Source organism: Geotrypetes seraphini, chromosome 18, assembly GCF_902459505.1.
Source record: "Geotrypetes seraphini chromosome 18, aGeoSer1.1, whole genome shotgun sequence".
Lineage (NCBI taxonomy): Eukaryota > Metazoa > Chordata > Amphibia > Gymnophiona > Dermophiidae > Geotrypetes > Geotrypetes seraphini.
The window spans coordinates 28,091,852-28,114,184 of NC_047101.1; the positions used below are offsets into that span (position 1 = coordinate 28,091,852).

The 22,333-nt window shown below is 40.3% G+C and overlaps 1 protein-coding gene across 2 annotated transcripts in view; it reads right to left on the reverse strand.

Annotated features, from left to right (window-relative positions):
- LCP2 (lymphocyte cytosolic protein 2) overlaps window positions 1-22,333 on the reverse strand; it is a 200,844-nt gene that overhangs the window by 34,960 nt on the left and 143,551 nt on the right. Inside the window, exons 14-18 of one of the 2 annotated variants that reach the window (XM_033927609.1) lie at window positions 17,967-17,997; window positions 12,897-12,906; window positions 9,896-10,013; window positions 7,725-7,765; window positions 5,999-6,102 (exon numbers count right to left, since the gene is read on the reverse strand). In XM_033927609.1, the coding sequence (XP_033783500.1) occupies window positions 5,999-6,102; window positions 7,725-7,765; window positions 9,896-10,013; window positions 12,897-12,906; window positions 17,967-17,997 (304 nt within the window). The remainder of the gene's footprint in view (window positions 1-5,998; window positions 6,103-7,724; window positions 7,766-9,895; window positions 10,014-12,896; window positions 12,907-17,966; window positions 17,998-22,333) is intronic. The other variant, XM_033927610.1, reaches the window with a different exon arrangement.

Sequence of the window (22,333 nt, forward strand, 5' to 3'; positions counted from 1 at the left end):
ATGGGATAAAAGATGATAATGGTATAATAACCAATCAAACAGATATAATTTTAAAGCAATTTCTAAAATTTTATAAGGACCTGTATTCTTCCGAGCCTTATTTGGAGAGGCAAAAAGATGGTAAAAATTTTTTAGATTTAATTATTGGACCTAAGGTTCCTGATCATATAAAACAGAGTTTAGATGAACCTATATCATTAAAAGAATTCGAAACAGCGTTGAGATCTCTTAGTGTTGGATCCGCTCCAGGTGGTGATGGTTATACAGTAGAATTTTATAAAACATTTCAAAATGTCCTTTCCCCATATTTACTAAATTTATATCAGACACAACTTATAAAAGGTGATATTAAAGGTACTATGGCTGAATCAATAGTAATTGTTTTGCCTAAGCCAAATAAAGATCCTACTTTGGTTTCAGACTACAGGCCTATATCTTTAATAAATGTGGATAATAAACTTTTGGCGAAAATTTTGGCTTTGAGATTAGCCAAAGCTCACCCACATATTATAGATACGCATCAGACGGGTTTCGTTGCTAAAAGACATTCCTCTAATAACTATAGATTATTGTTTCATATGTTAAATTTATTTAAAAAAATGGATGAACCGGCTTTTACAGTTTCCTTGGATGCAGAAAAAGCGTTTGATAGGGTAGAATGGAATTTTATGTATCAGGCTTTAGAATGGTTTGGTATAGGTTCTGGATTTATACAAATGGTAAAAACATTGTATAGCTTCCCGATTGCAAGATTAAATATTAATAATATGATATCTGATGGTTTTCAATTGCAGAGGGGAGTTAGACAAGGTTGTCCTTTATCTCCTTTGTTATTTGATGTTGTATTAGAACCCTTATTGTTAGCAATACAGCAAGCAAGGGGGATACAGGGTATTCCATATTCTGATATGGAATATAAAATTTCGGCTTATGCGGATGATATTTTACTTTATTTGAGGAATCCAGAGTCTACCTTATCTTGTCTATTGGAATTAATTGATATGTTTGGCAAATTTTCAGGTTATAAAATTAATTGGAGTAAGTCTGAACTTATACCTTTAAATGTTCATTGTGTAAAAGGATTATTTGATGCTTTTCCGTTCATATGGAAAGAAGAAGGATTTAAATATCTTGGCATTCAAGTTAAAAATACAATTGAAGATACAGTAAAAGAAAATGAAAAATTTGTATTGAAAAGAGTTACAGAGTTATGTGAGCAATGGAATCCGTTACATCTTTCTTGGTGGGGGAGAGTTCAAACTATTAAAATGATGATCTTGCCTGTAGTTTGCTACCAAATGAGTATGATACCTATTTATTTTCAGGGGTCCTTTTATAAAAAGCTTAATAGCATTTTAACGAAATTTCTTTGGCTTGGTAAAACACATAGAATAGCTTTGGTATCTTTGCAAAAATCAATTAAGGAGGGAGGGGTAAATTTTCCAAATTTTTATAGGTACCATCAAGCCTATATTTTACGTCAGGGTATGTATTGGATCCTCCCAGAACTGATAGATAATGCACCGGATTGGTTATATTTGGAATGGCGCCTTATGTTTCCCCTAAATTTAGTTCATCTTCCAAGTATCAACATGCCTAGAAGATACAGAGAAAATAAGATATTAATGGATACTTGGAAAACGTTGAGGTTTATTAGTAAATTAACACCTGTCCCAATAAACAAGTCAACTAATCAGTCTTTATGGATAAACTCCAAGATTAAAATTGGCGGAGCTCAAATCCTTTGGAAGGAATGAATTATTGCAGGCATTAGATCTCTGAATGATGTTATTTCGGAAGGTAAACTGCTGGAATTTTCACAATTGCAACATAGATTTGGTCTTAGTAAAAAACAAAGTTTTAAATGGTTGCAATTGAAGCAGGCCATTCAGGTTGGGTTCCCTGAATGGAAAACATTGAATAATCAATATAGTTTAGAGTTCTTATGCTTCCAAGCAGACTTCCTAGGGCATCAAGCCGCATTGTGGTATAAATTAATATCTGGATATTTGAATAAAAAACCAAAAAATGGTCTAAGAGACATTTGGAGCATTGAGATTAAGCATCAAATTACTGCATCTCAATGGCCACTAATTTGGTCTTGGAGAATGAGATGTACAGTGTCAGCATCTATGAGACAAACTTGGTTCTTTTTATTACATAGAGCTTTTTGGACCCCTACACGTTTGCAAAAATTAGATAGTTCTAAGTCCAATAAATGCTGGCACTGTAATCTGGATCCTGGGACGTTGGATCATTTACTATATCATTGTCCCTACATTAAAAGTTTTTGGAATGCAATTTGGCCACAAATTAATAAATTGATGGAAAATCATGTAGCAATATCATATGATACAGTGTTATTTGGAATGATGATGAGAAAAAAAAGTCAAATTTCATCAGAAAATAATAAGCTTTTACTAGTCATTCAGGTACTCAGGGTTGCCATTCAGCATATAACCAATAACTGGAAGAATCATAGTAACCTTAATTATACATTTTGGTGGAATACAATTTGTCATATATTCAAAATGGAAAGAGTAATAGCAATACAAAGAGGGACATATCCTAAATTTATAAAAATATGGGGGCCATTGACAAAGTATTGTACTGAATGAATAGTAGGATTTATCTTCTTCTCTTCTTTTTCTTGTCTTCTTTATGGCACACATGGAGGGGGGTAGTGAAAATAATTTTACATAACATGTTATAATATGGTATACAATATGTATAAGGTGATTGGAAAGTACTTGAAGGGTGGGGGGTGGGAGAGGGGATAAAAAAATTTGTTCAGAATATTATGTAATAGATATAAAAGTGATATTGTGTATTCATTAGTTGTAACTCAATATTTTATACACTTCATGTAAAATATGAAAATGAATAAAGAATTATAAAAAAAAAAAGAAAAGTTGTACGCACTTGGAGAAACTAAAAAAAACAGCTTCTGCGAAAAAAATGAGAACTGATGGTCCCGCAAGTTGACTGGGCAGGAAGGCACCGGCAAATGCAAGGTATGGGCGGTCTTCAAAAGACATAAAGTAACAATACACTTTTTGACTGTTCATAACGGTGATTCGTGGATGATGACCTCTCCTGTTCAATATATTTATTGATGACCTGGAGACGGGGACGAAATGTGAGGTTATCAAATTTGCTGATGACACCAAACTCTGCAGCAGGGTTAGAAGCACAGAAGACTGTGAAGACCTGCAAAGGGACCTAACGAGACTGGAAGAATGGGCAAAAAAGTGGCAAATGAGTTTTAACGTAGAGAAATGCAAGGTCATGCATGTAGGGAAAAAGAACCCGATGTTCAGCTACAAAATGGGGGGAATATTGCTAGGGGTGAGCAACCTTGAAAGAGACCTGGGGGTGATGGTGGACACAACATTGAAACCATCGGCGCAGTGTGCGACAGCCTCAAAGAAAGCAAACAGAATGCTGGACATCATCAAAAAGGGTATCACAACCAGGACGAAGGAAGTCATCATGCTGCTGTATCGCGCAATGGTGCGCCCGCACCTGGAGTACTGTGTCCAGTACTGGTCGCCGTACCTCAAGAAGGACATGGCGGTACTCGAGGGAGTCCAGAGAAGAGCGACTAAACTGATAAGAGGTATGGAAAATTTTGCATACACTGACAGGTTAAAAATGCTGGGGCTGTTCTCCCTGAAAAAGAGGAGACTTAGAGGGGACATGATAGAAACCTTCAAAATCCTAAAGGGCATAGAGAGAGTAGATAAGGACAGATTCTTCAAACTGTGGGGACCACTAGGGGTCACTCGGAGAAATTGAAAGGAGACAGGTTTAGAACAAATGCTAGAAAGTTCTTTTTTACCCAAAGGGTGGTGGACACATGGAACATGCTTCCGGAGGAGGTGATAGGCCAAAGCACTTTACAGGGGTTCAAGGAAGGTTTGGATAGGTTCCTAGAGGATAGGGGGATTGAAGGGTACAGATAGAACTAGAGGTAGGTTATAAAAGTGGGCAAAAACCACTTCACAGGTCACGGACCTGGTGGGCCACCGCGGGAGCGGACCGCTGGGCGAAATGGACCTCTGGTCTGACTCAGTGGAGGCAACTTCTTATGTTCTTATATGTGAGAATATGCTGCCTTCTTGCCCTTGAATAAACAAAGCCTATTACATTTCCTTTACACTGTACTCCATTGATCACTACAGTTTAGCTGTCAGATGGGCACATAATTTGATTTGCAGATCACTCTATACTGTGGCGGGGCCGGGGGTAAGCCTAGCGCTGGCAACCCGGCTCCCGCCCCAGGCATAAGGTCGGAGCGCTCCCAGGAGGACTCCCACTGGATAAGCAGTGGAATAATTAGTGGAGACTGCGTTCTTGGTAAAGTTCAGCTTTTATCTTTATTACCCCTAGTTCACAGCACTAGGGTTCCAGTAGTCCCTCTGGTCTGAGGAGACTTAAAACAAAACATTTTCATAAGGTTTCTTCCTTACAACACAGTCCAGCCTGCTGCCCAGGAGAAAAGCCAAAAAATAAACCAAAACGTTTTCTCCTTAATTTTGCTCCTTTTGTTTGGAAATACTTCAGGAAGTTCTGTGACCTAACCCACCCGAAGTCCAATGCCCCCCACTACCCTATGCTCCTGGGTAGGGGCTAGGGAACTTTATATAACCCAACCTTTTATGACTGGTGTAAGTCCCCTCCCGAAAGTTCCCTGCTTCAGGGTTACACAATGTCAGGTCTCTGAGTTCCGTTACACTTCTCGGGGAAGTTAATTAAAGGTTCTCACCTCCTTCCCTTTATCTACATGGCCTCCCTCTCAGGCTCTAAGTGATTCATTCACACATGCTCACAGTTCTGCTATGGGAGAAAGAACGCTACACAAAGATACATTCACTTTCATTCCCCTCCCCCATTCATACCTTGTTAACTGTGATTCTCCAGGAGATCCCATACTGCGAGACTGCACTCCATCTCACTGCTTTCAGATAGCTCTCCCTCTAATTCCATTAGGGAGTCTCCGCTTTCTGAGACAGGGTAAGAACTCCCTTCAGGGACAGCTAACGGCCAGCCCTGCCCTGGAAGTCTTTCTACTCCCCTGCACTTCTGCTTAGGAGTCAGAAGTCTGTTAGCTCGGGAGGGTTGTAAGACCAGCTGTGCTTTAGCTAGGGTCTGGGACAAAGACCTCCTAGCAGGCTCTTTCCTGCTTAGCACGGCATGTCTCTCTCCTGCATTTCTCCCTGCAGTCTTCTCCCGAGTGTTCTCCCCTGCAGTCTTCTTCCCAATCTCCTCCTTAGTGTTTCCACCTGTGCTCATTTTATGCTGTAAGCCTAATCCCACTCTCCCTCTGGGTTCATCCTGCTTGCCAGCCACACCCCTCTCATTAACCATGCCTGTGCTGGTTTTCTTTACTAGAGGTTTTGTTGGAGATTTGCCCAAGGTATTATAAAAGGGATTATAGTGCCCTAAACCAGATGTTATGGTTTCTGCCCTTCTCTCTCTGCCTTGCCCTGCCTGTTGGCTCTTGGTGATAGGCACAGGATTATTAGGCAGCTTCCTGGGCTTAGGAATAGGGGCCAGCCTTTGCAAGGCAGGGTTTAAAGCTGGGTTTAAACTGCTGACAGGCTCTTCCCTGTCACAATACGTAGATTCTGTCAGTGATTAGCTGCTCAGATGTTTTCTTTATACATATTGCTGTCTCTTTATTGATAGTATGCATTATACAGTTTCACTAAAAAGTATAGCTTAGCAGAGTTAAAAAAAGAAAAGTTTCTAACAGAAAAGTTAATATGGCAAATTAAGATGGGCTTGGGAAGATGCACTGCTCATTTCAGGGATAAGCAACAAATAATCCATTTTACTCTTTTGGGATCTTGCTAGATTGTCCACTGGGCTTGATAGACCACCAGTCTGTCTCAGTATGGCAATGCTTATGTTCCTATATGCTCTTTCTCCATTTGCCACGGAGACTTGGATTGTTGTTTTGGATTTTTTTTATATAGAAAGAAACAATCTGTACCTCATCTTCAGTCATTGGTGTTGATGATACCATATGCTTATTTGGAGGAGGCAGCATAGGTCTGAAATTAGCTGGCCCTTCAGAAAATGATCTACTGATGTTACCTGAAGCAACGAAAACCAAAATGAAGAAAACATTAATGACAGCTACAGTGAAAAAAGGATGTGCACACGAAACATTTTTGGTTTTGTTCATTTGAATATTTATTTTTAGATCACACGTTCTTTCATTTCCATTAAAATCTTTGAGGGAAGTTATGGGATTCATAATAATAAAAAAAAAAGTCTAAAAAGTGTCCTAAATGGCTACTTGGATGATCAAAAAGCCTGATTGTCCAAGTACCCATAACCAAAGCTGGTTTTTAGACGTATCTAAAACCAGCTTAGGCCTTTCCCCTGCCTCAACGCACAGAGAGAAAAGAGGTGTGTTTAGAGGAGGGGAAAGAGCGGGCGGTGGACAGGAGGTGGGCCGACCTACACCTAGGCGTGCAGCAGGTATAACCAAAACCGTAGGCAGGTTGCTTAGTCGGCACTTATACCTTTTTGACTTAGACGAAGTCAAACCAGGTCTAAGTGCCGGAGCTGATCGTGGCTCCTGCGATCAGTTCTACGGCCCCAGCAACCTGCCTACTCCTCCACCACAAGCATCGCGGCAGGAGAGATGCCTCATCTCCCCTACCGCGATGCCATCACTCCTCTACCTGAACTGCCGCGACCCGTGGCAGGAGAGATGTCCTATCTCTCCTGCCGTGGGTTGCGGCAGTTCGGGTAAAAGAGTGATGGCATCGCGGTAGGGGAGATGAGGCATCTCTTCTGCCGCGATACATTACCCCCCCCCCCCCCACACACACACACACACACACAACATCGGGGCAAGAGGGAGCCCAAGCCCTCTTGCCCCGGTGATCGTGCCCCCCCCCCCCCCCGATGTTCAGGAACTAATTGAGATTTTAGTGACCGCCAGAGGTTATGTAGGTCCCGGCCAGTATTCAGCCAGTACATAAGGCAGTTATGCGGGCTGAGCTAAATTTTGGCTGGGACTCACATAACATGACAGAGGTGCCATAGCCGCTCTGAACCTGCACTCCTACCACTCTGGTCTTGATTCGCCCTCCCCCTTACCCTACCCCATCCCTAAGACAAGACACCCCTCCAAACTCTCTCCACAAGTACAGACCTCCCATAAAAACAGTCATACTGGGAGGGTCTAGACTTTGCCAGAGGGCTGGGAGTGGAGGGCACTGGAAGCTTAGAAGTTATATAGGCCCAACCAATATTCAGGTCTAGGGTTACCATATTTGTGAAGACAAAAAAAAGAGGACACATGACCCCACCCACAGCCCTGCCCACTCCAGCTCTTAGAGAATGACACAGGGATAAATTTTCTCCATCCCTGTGGGATCCCTCTAGCCCGTCCCATTCCTGCAAGCTCTGTCCTCATCTGCACAAGTCTCGAACAATTTAAAACCCATAAGTGTTTGAGGCAGTCATAGGCTCTCTATTTCTGCTCTCATACATGTCTGATAGTTGTCGTCTCCTTGTGCAAAGCTCAAGACTGCTTGCCTGCTTCCTGTAGTTCCAAAGAAGAATGAAGAAGAGGAAAGGAGATTTCTATAGGTTGTAATCCATGAGATTGAGTGGAAAATCTGAATTTATCCTATGATGGCAATGATGCTAAGACTGGCACTGAATTGAAGCATGTAATATTATAGTAATATAGAACTTACTTGGTGGGATGCGAGGTGGTAGTGATCCACTTGAATGCTTGCTGTTAAAAAAATATAAATAGATTTAACACCAGCTGCATTAAAATTATTTTAAAGATATTCAGTGTGAGTTTAACAGTTAAGATCACTCTTACTCATTAACTTACATTGACTTGGTCCTGGCTGAAATGCATAAACAATTAAGCAGAGAGTGCCAATGATATCAGTAGAGTGGGAAGTTAACTAAGCACCACTGAAATGCAGCACCAGTGCCTTAATAATTATCCAGGCAGGCTGGATTAGAGCTTTTTGATCGTCCAAGTAGCCATTTAGGACACTTGTTAGACTTTTTTTTTTTTAAATTATTAACTCCATATAGCATACATGCAGTTGATTTCTTAATAGCAATTGATGTCCCCGTCACACACACAAAGAAATTTCTGGGGGACATCAATTGCTATTAAGAAATCAACTGCACGTATGCTATATGGAATAATTTTGAACTTGTGAAGATGAGAGTCTAAGCATATTGACTGCTGTTTTTTCTATTTAAGTATCCGGATGGTGAAATATTTTTTAAATGACTTTTTTTTCAGTATTTCTATGAACTGGAATGGCTCTGAGTGGGTATAAGATAGTAGTATGTGTGGTATGAAATTATTGTATATGTAATATTTAATAAAATATATAAATATTTAAGTGCTATGAGATAATTATATTTATGGTATTACTATTTAATATATATCTAGCTTTGAGTGTCATATGTGCTGTATAGATAACTAGCTAGTTAAAGTTTTTGATAAGCTCCGTGGGAAAATTTGTTGGTAGTCATGCATATTCATTAGGGATATCCTGAAAACTCGACTGGCCTGTGGACCCCTTTGAGTAGCCCTGCCCCACAGGCTGCTTCAGTGTGGATGTTCTTTCTCTGGTGGGTTGCTTTCTGAAACATTTCTAAAAATTTTACCAAAGACTAAGGAAGCAATATTCAGATCACACAAGCTAGACAGGCTGACTCCCATAGTCACCATTGGGCTATTTTCAGTGGCAGGCTTTGAATATCTAGTATAATTTTAGCCATCACAAACTTAGCCAGCCATATCAATATTCAGCGCTGGCCAGCTAAGTTTATAGCAGCCAAAGATAGACTGATTTGGCTGTTCGACTTTGCCGGTCAGTGGTCTGAAATTTTGCGTTGAATATTAGCACTTAGGAATCTAAGTGCTGTTTAGCCAGCCAGGTAAGTGCTTTCTCATCAGCAGGAGAGTGTAAGTAGGCTTTTATCTTGTTCTGTTTGGATGCTAGACCTGAGAGAGCTGCTGTAGAAGTGTGTGGTCTGTTGTACTGTCTGACTCGATACATCTGGCTCCGTCTCTGGCAGTATTCAAATCCAGACTGAAACCCCACTTTTTTGAAGCTGTGTTTAAGTCCTAACCCAAACCACTTGTAACGTAGCCATTCCCTCGATAGGTGCCTCGCTATCCTCCTCCTCATTTCTTTTGTAATTCCGTACCTGAGCAGCGTGCATAGATTCACCCTTTTTGTTCTGTTATGTCATGATTAGATTGTAAGCTCTTTCGAGCAGGGCTGTCTCTTGAGTGTTTAATGGTAGAATTATATACAATAAATAATAACTAATAAGTACTGGGGCCAGCCTGATATTTATATATTGAGTTTTAAAATGTATACCCTGCTTACAAATGTAAACATACATAAAATAAGTCAACCTAAAAAATGAACAGATCAAACTTTTGATAGTTAAAGACAAGGCTCCAAACCACTCTAATAGCTAGTGTAAAAGGCCAATGACTGTTAGATCGCACATCCCAAAGTATCAGTTAAAAGTGGTTTCTAGCAAGTCATCTTGCAAGCTAATCAATCTACTTGCTCTTGAACCCTAAGTTCTTGTCAAATTTCGCTTCTCCAGGTGGATCCACTACCTATTTGGAAACTCTAGGCCTGCTGCTCCAATTTGCTATTTCTTTCTGTTAAGCTACTATTATTAATTATTTCTATAGTGCTACCAGACCTATGCAGCACTGGAGAGAGTCACAAAGAAGACTCAAAAAAGCTTACACTGTTCCAGCCCTACAGTTCTGACTTCAGGCATGGGCTGTACTTGACTTCAAGCTCATATTAATGCAGTGATGCCCATCCTCTTATAACTACTAACTCTACGAAAAGTAACAAACCTCTCGGTGTTGACCCCACAAAGAGGGGCTCTAGGCAAGTTCTTGTTCATTTTTGTTGAAGGAAAGGTGTTTGAACTGTAGTGGGTGATGACTGGCTGCGGTATGGGTCTCTGCAAGCCTGCCGGAAACAAATAAAGTTATCCCTTCACTGTTCTGTTCAAATCTGAAGATTATTAGCCTTATAGTTTGGAAGAAAAAACATTGAATGCAAACACAAAACCATTCAGTTCTAGAAAAGACATTTTCAGCAATAAATAGCAAACATCATAATGATAATCAGCAGAACTTTTCTGTGTAGAAGGACCTCCTACTCAGAAATATCCACTCACCAGATCATACCCAGAGTTTCAGCAACACTTACCGAAACAGTGCCACTGAAAATCCGGTCCAACCACCTCAGCCTTATCTGGGCATTGCCATGATGTTTTAGGGGCAGGACCAGGAGTTCCCAGGCAGTGATAATATTTAGTCAGCTAACCAGGACTGTCCTAACTTTTAACTGGATAGTTAACTGAGTATCAGTGTGAACATTGCCTGTACCCAGATAATTGCCAGGAATCAGAGTATGGAAGTGTATCATGGGGCACACGTTTAAAAAAAAACAACTCTCTGAGGCAGGATGCAAACATTGTAGGCCTCAAGTGCATCTGTATAAATACATAGTGATGCTTAAGTACACCCACGGTGGGGTATGAGCATGACTTCGCCTGGAAGTGGCCATGGGCAGGCTTAAGCATTGCTATCCATCTATGCAGACATGAGACAAATGCTTTAAACGTAGGCCTGCAAAATGCTGGCCTACATTTCAGGTGTCTGACTAGAACTGTAGATGTGATTCTCTTTTGGGTGCCAACGTGTGAATGACATGCAATTGGCAGCCGCTTCTTAGGTGGCCACCATTGTTGGTGTCCATAAAAGAATCAGGCCCTACGAGTATAAGTCAGCATTGGTGTGCCCAGTTGCATCGTAAGGGTACATGGCTTCCCCCCCGCCCTCTTTCCCCATACCTTTTTAACTTCTCTGGCATGAGCAGCATGCCCATGTTGGTGTCAGCTCATCCTCTGACATCATTTCCTAGGTGCGGGTCCTGGAAGTGACGTTAGAGAAAGCGCCGATACTGAGGCGGGCAGCAACCTCATGCCAGGGAAGTAAAAAAGGTACAGGGGAGGAGGGGTGCCGTGCCCTTAGGAAGATCGCACCCAGGGTGGACCTCCCCCCACCTCCGCCTTATTACCTCACTGGGTGCACCTAATGTTAGGCACCACCAGCTACGCTGTCAATGGTAGTCGTAACTGACTAATTATGCCCTGCTTGAAGACTTGTGATTGCCAACTCTCCTCTCCATCTACATATGCCCCCCTTCAAACTTACATGCTAAAGGATTTGGGCTGAGGGGAGATAGGATTGAAGTCTACAAAATCCTGAGTGGAGTAAAATGGGTACAAGTGGATTGATTTTTCACTCCATCAAAAATGACATAGACTAGGGGACACTCGATGAAGTTACAGGGAAACAGTTTTAAAACCAAATGGAGGAAAAAAAATTTCACTCAGAGAATAGTTAAGCTCTGGAATGTGTTTCCAGAGGATGTGGTAAGAGCGGATAGCGTAGCTGGTTTTAAGAAAGGTTTGAACAAGTTCCTGGAGGAAAAGTCTGTTATTGAGAAAGACATGGGGGAAGCCACTGCTTGCCCTGGATTGGTAGCATGAAATGTTGATACTCTTGAGATTCTAGAATCTTGTTACTCTTTGGATTCTGTATGGAATGTTGCTACTCTGGGTTTGGCCAGGTACTAGTGACTGGATTGGCCACCGTGAGAACAGGGTACTGGGCTTGATGGACAATTGGTCTGACCCCTTATGTTCTTATGTACAATAGCATCTATCACTTCTGCCTGTAATTGCCTACTAGTGACACCAATCACATTCATAAGAGCTGTTATTCTATAACTTATTTGCCCAGTTGGCATCTATCATTAGGCATCGCTATTCAAAGCAATTTAACTGGCCAGAAATAGATCCTGGCTGGTTAAATTGCCTGTTCAGGGCTAGCTGCTATTTCTCAGTGCCACTTTACTAATTAGTGCCAAACTCAAAACTGGCTATTTTGGAAGCATTCTGGGTTTGGGGTTTGGCATTTGGCCAGTTAAGCCCTGGTATTCAGAACTTAACCGGCCAGGACTGCGTGAAAGTTAATCTTATGCGGTAACCCATAGCCGTTTAAGTGCTGAATATTGCACTTAATTGGCTCTGTGCCAGCCAGCTATGCAAACCCGTAAATTCAATGCCAAAGTGCAGATGTGGTCTGGCACTGAATTTTTGGGTTTAATGCTGACAGTGGTCAACAAAATGCTGAGCACTGCCAGCTGAACATTTGGGCCTCTAATTTCTAAATATAGAACTATAAAGGGGTGCAGGGTTTAGTCCGCAAACTTTCCACCAGATAACCAAAATCTTCAGCACCTCTTGTAGATGAGAGCAAATCATTGCCAGTGCCAGTATAAAAAATATTCCTGATATGCTGTTACAGTACACAGCCTGTATAGGCATTCTTGTTTTGAAGGGAGTACATAAGAACATAAGCAGTGTCTCTGCTGGGTCAGACCAGATGTCCATCATGCTTAGCAGTCCGCTCACGCGGCGGCCCATCAGATCCAAAACCTGTACAGATCCAAATCCTCTATCTATCCCCTTTTCCTTCAGGAAATCATCTAATCCCTTCTTGAACCCCAATACTGTACTCCGTCCTATCACACCCTCTAGAAGCGCATTCCAGGTGTCCACCACCCTTTGGGTGAAGAAGAACTTCCTAGAATTGGTTCTGAATCTGTCCCCTCTTAATTTTCCCGAATGCCCTCTTGTTCTTGTAGTTTTCGAATGTTTGAAGAATCTGTCCCTCTCCACTTTCTCCGTGCCCTTCATGATCTTGTAAGTCTCTATCATGTCCCCTCTAAGTCTCCGCTTCTCCAGTAGCACCGAGCTTTTTGTTTTGAAGTACATACCTTCTTCTTCCTGAAGGATTGAACAAGAAAAAGAAATCAATCAAACTTTTGTACTTTGACAAGCGACTTAAAAACAATTTAGTAGATATTCAGCAGTATGGGCCTCTGTTTAAAAATTATCCCTCCAATCTCGAGCCTGTAGTAGCCACCAAAGACAAAAATCCTCCAGTTATTCAGTGGCATCCAGACAGTAACTGCTGTTGAGTATCCAGATAGGGCTGGATTCACCAAATAGCACTGAAAATTCAACACTGAATGGTATTCTATAATGGACGCTTCATAGAATAGCACTGGAATCCTTGCTTAATTTGGGTACAAGGAGTCTAAAACCAGTACACAAATTGGGCACAGATCAGCACAAGTCCAGCCCCCTACTATGGCTACATCCCTTTTACAGATCTACGTGGAAACACTTTGACTTTATTCTATACATGGTTCTGCCCTTTTGGTGCCTTGCATCCATTAGAATGTGGGGTTTTTTCATGCTAAACATTCAGAATTCCCCCAATAGCAGCAATGTTCAGTTGCTATCCCTAGAGCTTTCATCCAGATGTCACTTAGGAATGCCATGATCCGGATAGTGCTGAGACAATCTATAAAAATATTTGATTACATTTTCCAAATAATGCTACTGAACATGTGTGTCAGTGGCAATTACCATCTGGATAACTGCTTTTAAATATCAGCTCTAAACATGTAACAACCAGTTAAGTTATGCATATATTCCTTGGCACTTATAAATGCTGATTTGAAAATCTACCTATGACTTTGACCATCCTGTTATATGTTTAAAAGTTATAACTAACACAAGAAGAATCCAGGGAAGAGTAAAGTAGAAAATCACACATTCAACAATTAAAAGTCTATTCTTTTCTGATGATAGGGAAGGAAAAAGCGGATCAACCTCAGAGTATATTCTTATAATAGTGGAGAAAAAGGACCCTAATTACAGCTACACCTGGCTAAGGAACCAGCACTACAACAAGCACAGCAATAGTGAATGTACTTATAGTGGTCCTTTAACAGTCATCAGGTCAAGAAAAAAACTCCATTAACTTTATATTGCAGAGCGTTGATTCATTCCTCCCTAGACATCGGGAATATCAATTGGAGAACTTTTCCAGCAAATAAGTGTTTCAGGTGCAGTCAACACTCTTATCCAATAACAACAATAATAATCAATGGCCACTTATCTTAAATTGGATGTCCAAAATTGCATCCAGAGTCTTTAAATGATTATTATTATTATTATTGGTTTTGTTTTTATTTCTTTATTCTTTTTCAAACTTACATCAAGTGCACAAAAAGAACAACATGAAATACTATCATATAACACTTGAACATCATACATTATATTCTTAATATGTAAATTAATTAAAAACTCTCCCCCCTCCCATCTTTCTATATAATCATTAAAACTATCATATTCCTTCAAAATTTCAATTTCGCTACATCTTATCTTCCAATCCCCCCACCCCCCTATGTATATTATCAAAGAAAAATGATGCCTATTCACTACAAAAATCAACTATCGGTCTCCATATCTTTAAAAAAAATTTATAACTTCCTTTCTGTATTGCAATTGCTCTTTCCATCTTGTAAATATGACACAGGGAATTCCACCAAATCGTATAATTGAGATTACTATAATTTTTCCAGTTGTTAGTAATATGTTGCATTATCATCAAAAGCTTATTGTTATGTGCTGATAATTGACCTTTTCCCTCATAGACATACCGAACAGAACAGTATCATATGATATTTCCACATGATTTTCCAATAAGCAATTTATTTGAGACCAAATTGAATTCCAAAAATTCCTAATGCAGGGGCAATAAAAAATTAGATGATCCAATGTCCCCACTTCTAGATTACAGTGCCAGCATCTATTAGATTTAGAGATATCCAATTTTTTTAAACGAACTGGGGTCCAAAAAGCTCTATGTAATAAAAAGAACCAAGTTTGTCTCATAGATGCTAACACTGTACATCTCATTCTTCAAGACCAAATTCATGGCCATTGAGAAGCAGAAATATTATGCTTAATCTCAATGCTCCAAATGTCTCTCAGACCAGTTTTTGGCTTTTTATTTAAAAATCCAGATAATAATTTATACCACTGTGCGGCTAGGTGTCCCATGAAATCAGCCTGGAAACATAGGAACTCCAAACTATATTGAGTATTAAGAGTTTTCCATTCATGGAACTCCACCTGAATAGCCTGCTTCAGCTGCAACCATTTAAAACTTTGTGATTTATCAAGACCAAATCTAATTTGCAACTGTGAAAAGTCAAGCAGTTTACCATTTAAAATAACATCATTTAAAGTTCTTATGCCTGCTATAATCCAGTGTTTCCATAAGATTTGAGCTCAGCCAATTTGAATCTTGGAGTTTATCCATAAAGATTGATTTGTTGATTTGCTTATTGTAATAGATGTTAGATTACTAATGTATCTCAAAGTTTACCATGTATCAATCAAAATTCTGTTCTGTTTATATCTTCTAGGCATTTTTATACTAACAACATGAACTAAATGTAAAGGAAACATTAGACGCCACTCCAAATATAACCAATCTGGAGCATTATCATAGAGTTCTGGGAGGATCCAATACATACCCTAGCTTAAAATATAGGCTTGATGGTACCTATAAAAATTTGGAAATTTAACCCCTCCCTCCTCAATTGACTTTTGTAGAGATACTAGAGCAATTCTAGGTCTTTTACCCAGCCAAATAAATTTCATAAGAATACCATTAAGTTTTTGATAAAATGACCCCTGAAAAAATATTGGTATCATACTCATTTGGTAACAAACTACAGGCAGAATCATCATTTTAATTGTTTGCACTCTCCCCCACCGTGAAAGATGTAACGGATTCCAATGCTCACATACTTCTGTTATTTTTTTTAATAAAAGTTTTTCATTCTCTTTCAAAGTGTCTTCCAGCGTCTTTTTTATCATTATACCTAAATATTTTAATCCCTCTTCTTTCCAGGTAAATGAAAAAGCATCAAATAAACCTTTAGTACAATGTACATTAAGAGGAAGAATCTCAGACTTATTCCAATTGATTTTATATCCTGAAAATTTTCCAAATGTATCAATCAACTCCAATAAACATGGAATGGTAGATTCAGGATTCCTCAAATACAGCAATATGTCATCCGCATATGCTGAAACTTTATATTCTCTATCAGAAAAGAGAATACCCTGTATCCCCTTTGCTTGTTGAATGGCCAATAACAAGGGTTCTAATACAATATCAAAAAGCAAAGGAGATAACAGACAACCCTGTCTAACCCTCCTCCGCAAAGTAAACCGATCAGAGAAACTATTATTAATGTATAATCTTACAGAAGGGGAGCTATACAAAGCTTGAATCATTTGAATAAATCCCGGACCAATACCAAACCAACCAAGTGTTTGATACATAAAAGACCATTCAACTCTGTCAAATGCTTTTTCCGCATCTAAAGAAATGGAAAAAACCGGATCTGCAATTTCTTTAGATAAATTTAACATATGAAAAGCCAATCTAGTATTATCAGAGGAGTGTCTTTTTGCCACGAAACCAGTTTGATGCATATCAATGATAAAAGGGAGAGCCTTAGCTAATCGTAAAGCCAAAATCTTGGCCAAAAGTTTACCATCCACATTTATTAATAAAATGGGCCTGTAATTTGCAACCAAAGTAGGATCTCTATTTGGCTTTGGCAAAACAATTGTTACTGATTCCGCCATAGTACCCGTAATACATCCCTTAGACAATTGGGATTTAAATAAATTTAATAATTGAGGTAATAGAGAAATTTGAAATGATTTGTAAAATTCCACTGTAAATCCATCCCCACCTGGAGCAGATCCAACTCTAAGAGATTTCAACGCCGTTTCTAATTCTATTAATGATATAGGCTCATCTAAACTCCTTTTTATATGATCTGGAACTTTCGGACCAATAATTAAATTTAAAAAATCTATACCATCCTTCTCTTTACCCTCATAAGATTCAGAAGAGTATAGTTCTTTATAAAACTTTAAAAATTTACTTAAAATGCTCTCAGTTTGAGAATGCATCTCACCTTTCTCATCTTTAATTGCAATAACTTTTGTTCTTCTTTTCTTTGCTTTAAGGTAATTAGCCAATTACTCTAAAATTGTCCGTACCGGGGCTCCGTTGGTGCCGTCACCCATCAGTTAAGAATATGCGTGCCTGCTTGTCCTGGGATAATAGAAGTCCCTAATGTAATGTAATGTAATATCCCTCAATAAAATCCTGTCATTACAAAAGGTTCCTCGACAGAACCTTTTCTTTTCAGGTGGCCACACTGAATACATGGCTTGCCATAATTGCGTTAGAAGCTTCCTCTTATATTGATTTTAGAAAACAGATAAAAACTCAACTATTATAATTTTTATCTCATTTTAAATTGTTTGTATCTTCCCACTGTAAGCTTTTAACTTTGCTGAAATTTTAGATTTCAATTTTAAATATCTATTTATACTGTATGTATAATGATTGATTGATGTGAACCGCCTAGAACTCCCGGGTATGGCGGTATATAAAAATAAACTATTATTATTATTATCTACCTGCGAGAGCTTTCTTTTTTAGCATCACCAATTCATACAGCTCTGTGCAAAACTACCTCCCCAGTTTGTGTATACATACACTACAGAGTTACAATAAAAATGAAACAAGTCACCTGTATCAAGAATATAGATCCATGACTTGGCACAATTAGACCTAATTGGATCCAAACTTTCCATGCTACTTGTAATTTTAAACTTTAAGGACCTTTGGTAAGTTGGGAGCCCCGAGCACCTTGGCATCTCTTGGTGGTTGGTCAGCCTGTGGGCTGAGCAGCAGAGCTATAGGAAAAAAATACCTGGAGGGACAGAGAAAAGGAAGAGAGTATGTCCAGAAGGTAAGAAGGAGGAAAAATTGCCTGGAGGAGAGAGAGAGGATTGGTAGATGGAGGAAGGAGAGAACTTCCTAGTGGAAAGGGGGCAGGGGTACCATTTGCCCTAGATTCTGTAGTATATCACTGAAGGTAAAATTTACTCACATCAGTTTTTTGGTTTCCCGGCCATACAGACCTGAAAATAAAAAAAAAAAGAAAAAAGTCAACTCCAAGTCTTGAAGTCTTGCCCAAAATGATGTTAAAGAAAAATTGGACAATGACAAAGAGTACAATAAACTCAGGTACCTTTCTGTTTTAAATAGAGACAAGATAGCTAATCGAAAAGACATTATAAAAGTAAACAGGAAAAACAATGATATATCTGCTCTTTTTCTGGAGTTATTACATTTCAAGCTTTTTACTTTAGCATTTTTAATAGATGCCAGCTTTGAAATAGTGAGTCTTGGAGTAGAAAGCACCTGGCTTCAAGAGAGAACTTTCTGCCTCTTAGGAGTCCTGCTTTCGTCAGCACATCCATAGCTGTGTCTGGTACTTCTGCTACTCTTAGGCCTGGATGCACAAAACAGCAAACAGCAGTCTTTTCTGTGGTTTGTAGCAACCTCCAATAATTGTAGGTAAATAATTACAAAGAGCTCATGAGTTTTAAAATGAACACTACGATCAATGCCCACATGATGCACAAAATGAAACACCACTTTTTAACACTCTGAAATCTGTGACAGGTCTGGAGGTGCCAGTAGCATTAAAAAAAAAAGCCAGCTTTTTCTTTTTTTAATGGGCACAGATATGTACATGTGTTACACACACACTCACACTGCTCAACAGCATCATGAAAACTGGCAGAAGGGATACCCGTTCTCTCCTGCCTTGGCCATTCGGACTGCCCACACACCCTATGACCTCCCATATCTTATTCAGATGATAGCAAGAGGGTTGCCACTCCCTCCTGTTGGCAGGTCTGCCTCTTCAAAATGGCGGGCCTTTCCCTTTCTGGTGCATCCTGGAATGCACTAGGAGGAGTCTAAGGCTCTGATTGGCCCAGGCACCTAAGGCCACTTACATAGGAGGGCCTTTGGTATCTGAACCAATCAGAGTCTGCTGAGGTCTTCTGTAGCCTCGAAAGGAACCATAACTTGTCCATCTAGTGCCCCCCACAAATCCAACTGTTTGGTCACCAAATCAAAGAAATTAATAAGGTTAGTCTGACAAGACCTTCCTTTAGTAAAAAAAAAATATGCTATCTTGGGGACAAAAAACGTGAGCAAAAGGAACTACAGCAGGAAAGGACTGAAGGACCTGTTCCGGATGCTAGGAGAGAAGCTGAAGACCAGAACACAGAGGGTAGTGTTCTAAGATTTCCTGCCAATACTCAGGGCCGACGAGAAGAGGCAGACGGAGCTGCAAGCAGTCAACGCATGGATGAGGCGCTGGTGTGAGGAAGAAGGATTCCACTTCGTGCGCAACTGGACGACGTTCTGGGGGAAGAGCAAGCTATTCAGGAAGGATGGACTCCACCTCAACGGAGACAGAACGAGGCTACTTGCAAGCAACATCAAGAGAGAAACTGAGAAGTTTTTAAATTAGGAAGAAGGGGAAAGCCGACAGTTGACCAAAAGTCGATGGTTCGGGAACCGTTATACCCAGAGGATACTGTGCAGGAAGAAAGCAGGGAAGACTCACCAGATCATAGGCAAGCCAGAAATCCTGACGGATCAAAAAGGACACAAGAGGGAAGGAATTGCAAGAAAGTAACAGGCTGCAAACTCAAGTGTATGTACACAAACGCAAGGAGCCTAAAGAATAAGATGGGGGAATTGGAAGCTATGTCACAAAAAGATAACTTTGACATCATCGGCATCACGGAAACATGGTGGAATGAGGAAAACGCCTGGGACACTGTGCTAGCGGGATACAAGCTATACCGCAGACAGAGTAGGTCAAAAAGTTATTCAGAGTAGTGAAGACATAGAAGGATTGCGAAGACCTGTAATGTGACATAAACATGCTTGAGAAATGGGCTGCAACATGGCAAATAAGGTTTAATGTGGATAAGTGTAAGGTGATGCATGTTGGTAACAAAAATCTCATACACGAATACAGGATGTCTGGTGCAGTACTCGGAGAGCCCCCAGGAAAGAGACTTGGGAGTACTGGTCGACAAGTCAATTAAGTTGTCCACGCAATGTGCGGCGGCGGCAAAAAAGGCGAACAGAATGCTAGGAATGATGAAGAAGGGGATCACGAACAGATCGGAGAAGGTTATCATGCCGCTGTACCGGGCCATGGTACGCTCCCCACCTGGAATACTGCGTCCATCATTGGTCGCCGTACATGAAGAAGGACACGGTACAACTTGAAAGGGTCCAGAGAAGAGCAACTAAAACGGTTAAGGGGCTGGAGGAGTTGCCGTATAGTGAGAGATTAGAGAAACTGGGCCTCTTCTCCCTTGAAAAGAGGAGACTGAGAGGGGACATGATCTAAACATTCAAGATAATGAAGGGAATAGACTTAGTACATAAAGATAGGTTGTTCACCCTCTCCAAGGTAGGGAGAACGAGAGGGCACTCTCTAAAGTTGAAAGGGGATAGATTCTGCATAAACGTAAGGAAGTTCTTTTTCACTCAGAGAGTGGTAGAAAACTGGAACACTCTTCCGGAGGCTGTTATAGGGGAAAATACCCTCCAGGAATTCAAGACAAAGTTAGACAAGTCCCTGCTGAACCAGAATGTACGCAGGTAAGGCTAGTCTCAGTTAGGGCACTGGTCTTTGACCTAAGGGCTGCCGCGGGAGCGGATTGCTGGGCACAATGGACCACTGGTCTGACCCAGCAGCAGCAATTCTTATGTTCATAATCCACTTGTTCTAGAAGTGTTTCCATTAATTTACTCACCACCAAGATAAGACTAACTGGCCTGTAGTTTCCAACCTCCTCCTTACTTCTGTTTTTGTGAGAGGGACCAAATCTGCCCTTTTCCAGTCCTCAGGATTCACTCCTGATTCTAGAGAAGCGTTAAAAAGGTCAGCCAGCTGAGCTGCCAGAACCTCCCTGCACATTGTCCTCTAGTGCAGTGTTTCTCAACTTGGTCCCGGAGTACACTCTTGCCAGTCAGGTTTTCCGGATATTCACATTGAATTTGCATAAACTTGATTTGCAAACACTCCCTCCATTATATGCAAATGTCTTTCATACATATTCATTGTGGATATCTTGAAAACCTGACTGGCAAGTGGGTACTCCGGGATTGAGTTGAGAAACACCGCTCTAGTGCATACTAAAGGCTTGTTTCCAAAAAGAGTGAACTAATCAGGGGGACTGCTAGTCTGATCCACAGCTGTCCCGTGAGGCACAGAGTAACATAATAGAGGAAGGATAGGCCAGTGGGGAGACCCGATCTTGATCCTTGAAGGAGAGAATAGCAAACTGAACCTGCTGCCAAAGGACAGTCCTTGGATAGTTCTTCTGGGAAAAAGACTTGAAAGCAACAGAACCCAAGCAGGGTATTATCAACTTACTATTCTTAAGAGAAAACAAGCACTGAAGAACATAATGTAAAGCTACAAAGAAGTGAACTGTTTGCCTTCAACTCATAACCCTACTCCCCATTGCCCTCTGCTCACCCCCTACCCTAGCATCCTATCTGTCTTGATTGATTAGATTGTAAGCTCATTCAAGCAGGGGCTGTCTCTTTCGTAGTGCTCTAGAAATAATTAATAATAGGAATAGGAAGAAAAAGGAGTATAATATTGGGCTTAACATGGCTGACAAAAATCACAGTAGTGGAAAAGCACAATATCAGAGAGTATTGTTACAACTATCCAGTCTGCAAAGCAGAATGAAAAATGCTTGGATTTGAAGTAGAGAGTACTATTCAGAGGAGATCAAGAGTTATCAATTCATTCTTTATTATTTCTTTTTCAACTACTTCACTTTGTTTTTATGGACTACTTGTCTCATTGCTTTATCATCATATCTTTTGTGTAAACATTATTGGGGTACCCAGTGGGAATTTTATTTTAATGAAAAACTGTTTTTCAGTTAGCATTTGGCCTTGAATTTACTGTGTGCATCCATTATTAACTATTATCTTTTAAGACTCCATCAGGGGACCCGTATTAGACTGTGTGTATTGAGAGAGGAGGTTTTTTGAAAGACTCTATGAGCATCGGAAGCAGCGCAGGGCATTCAGTGCGGCTCCCCGCCCTAAAAACTGCTATCGTAGTTTAATAAAAGGGTATATAAATTGTTGGTGTGCTGGTTTATGGGCTACCTTTCAACCCAGTAAGTGAAATGGCTGCTATACAGCTATCCCCGGTTCAAGGGAGTAGGAATCCTATTCACACAGTTTCTTTCTCTTCTCAAAAGATATCGAGACCAAACTTTTGGGAAAGAAGAAACTTGTGTGTTCTAATATAGGATATGAGGAAAAAAAGAGGCTACTTAGAACCTAAAGAGTCCAAACTTTTATCAAACTTTCTCAAGTAATTTGAAGTATATTTTGACACTTTCCTGT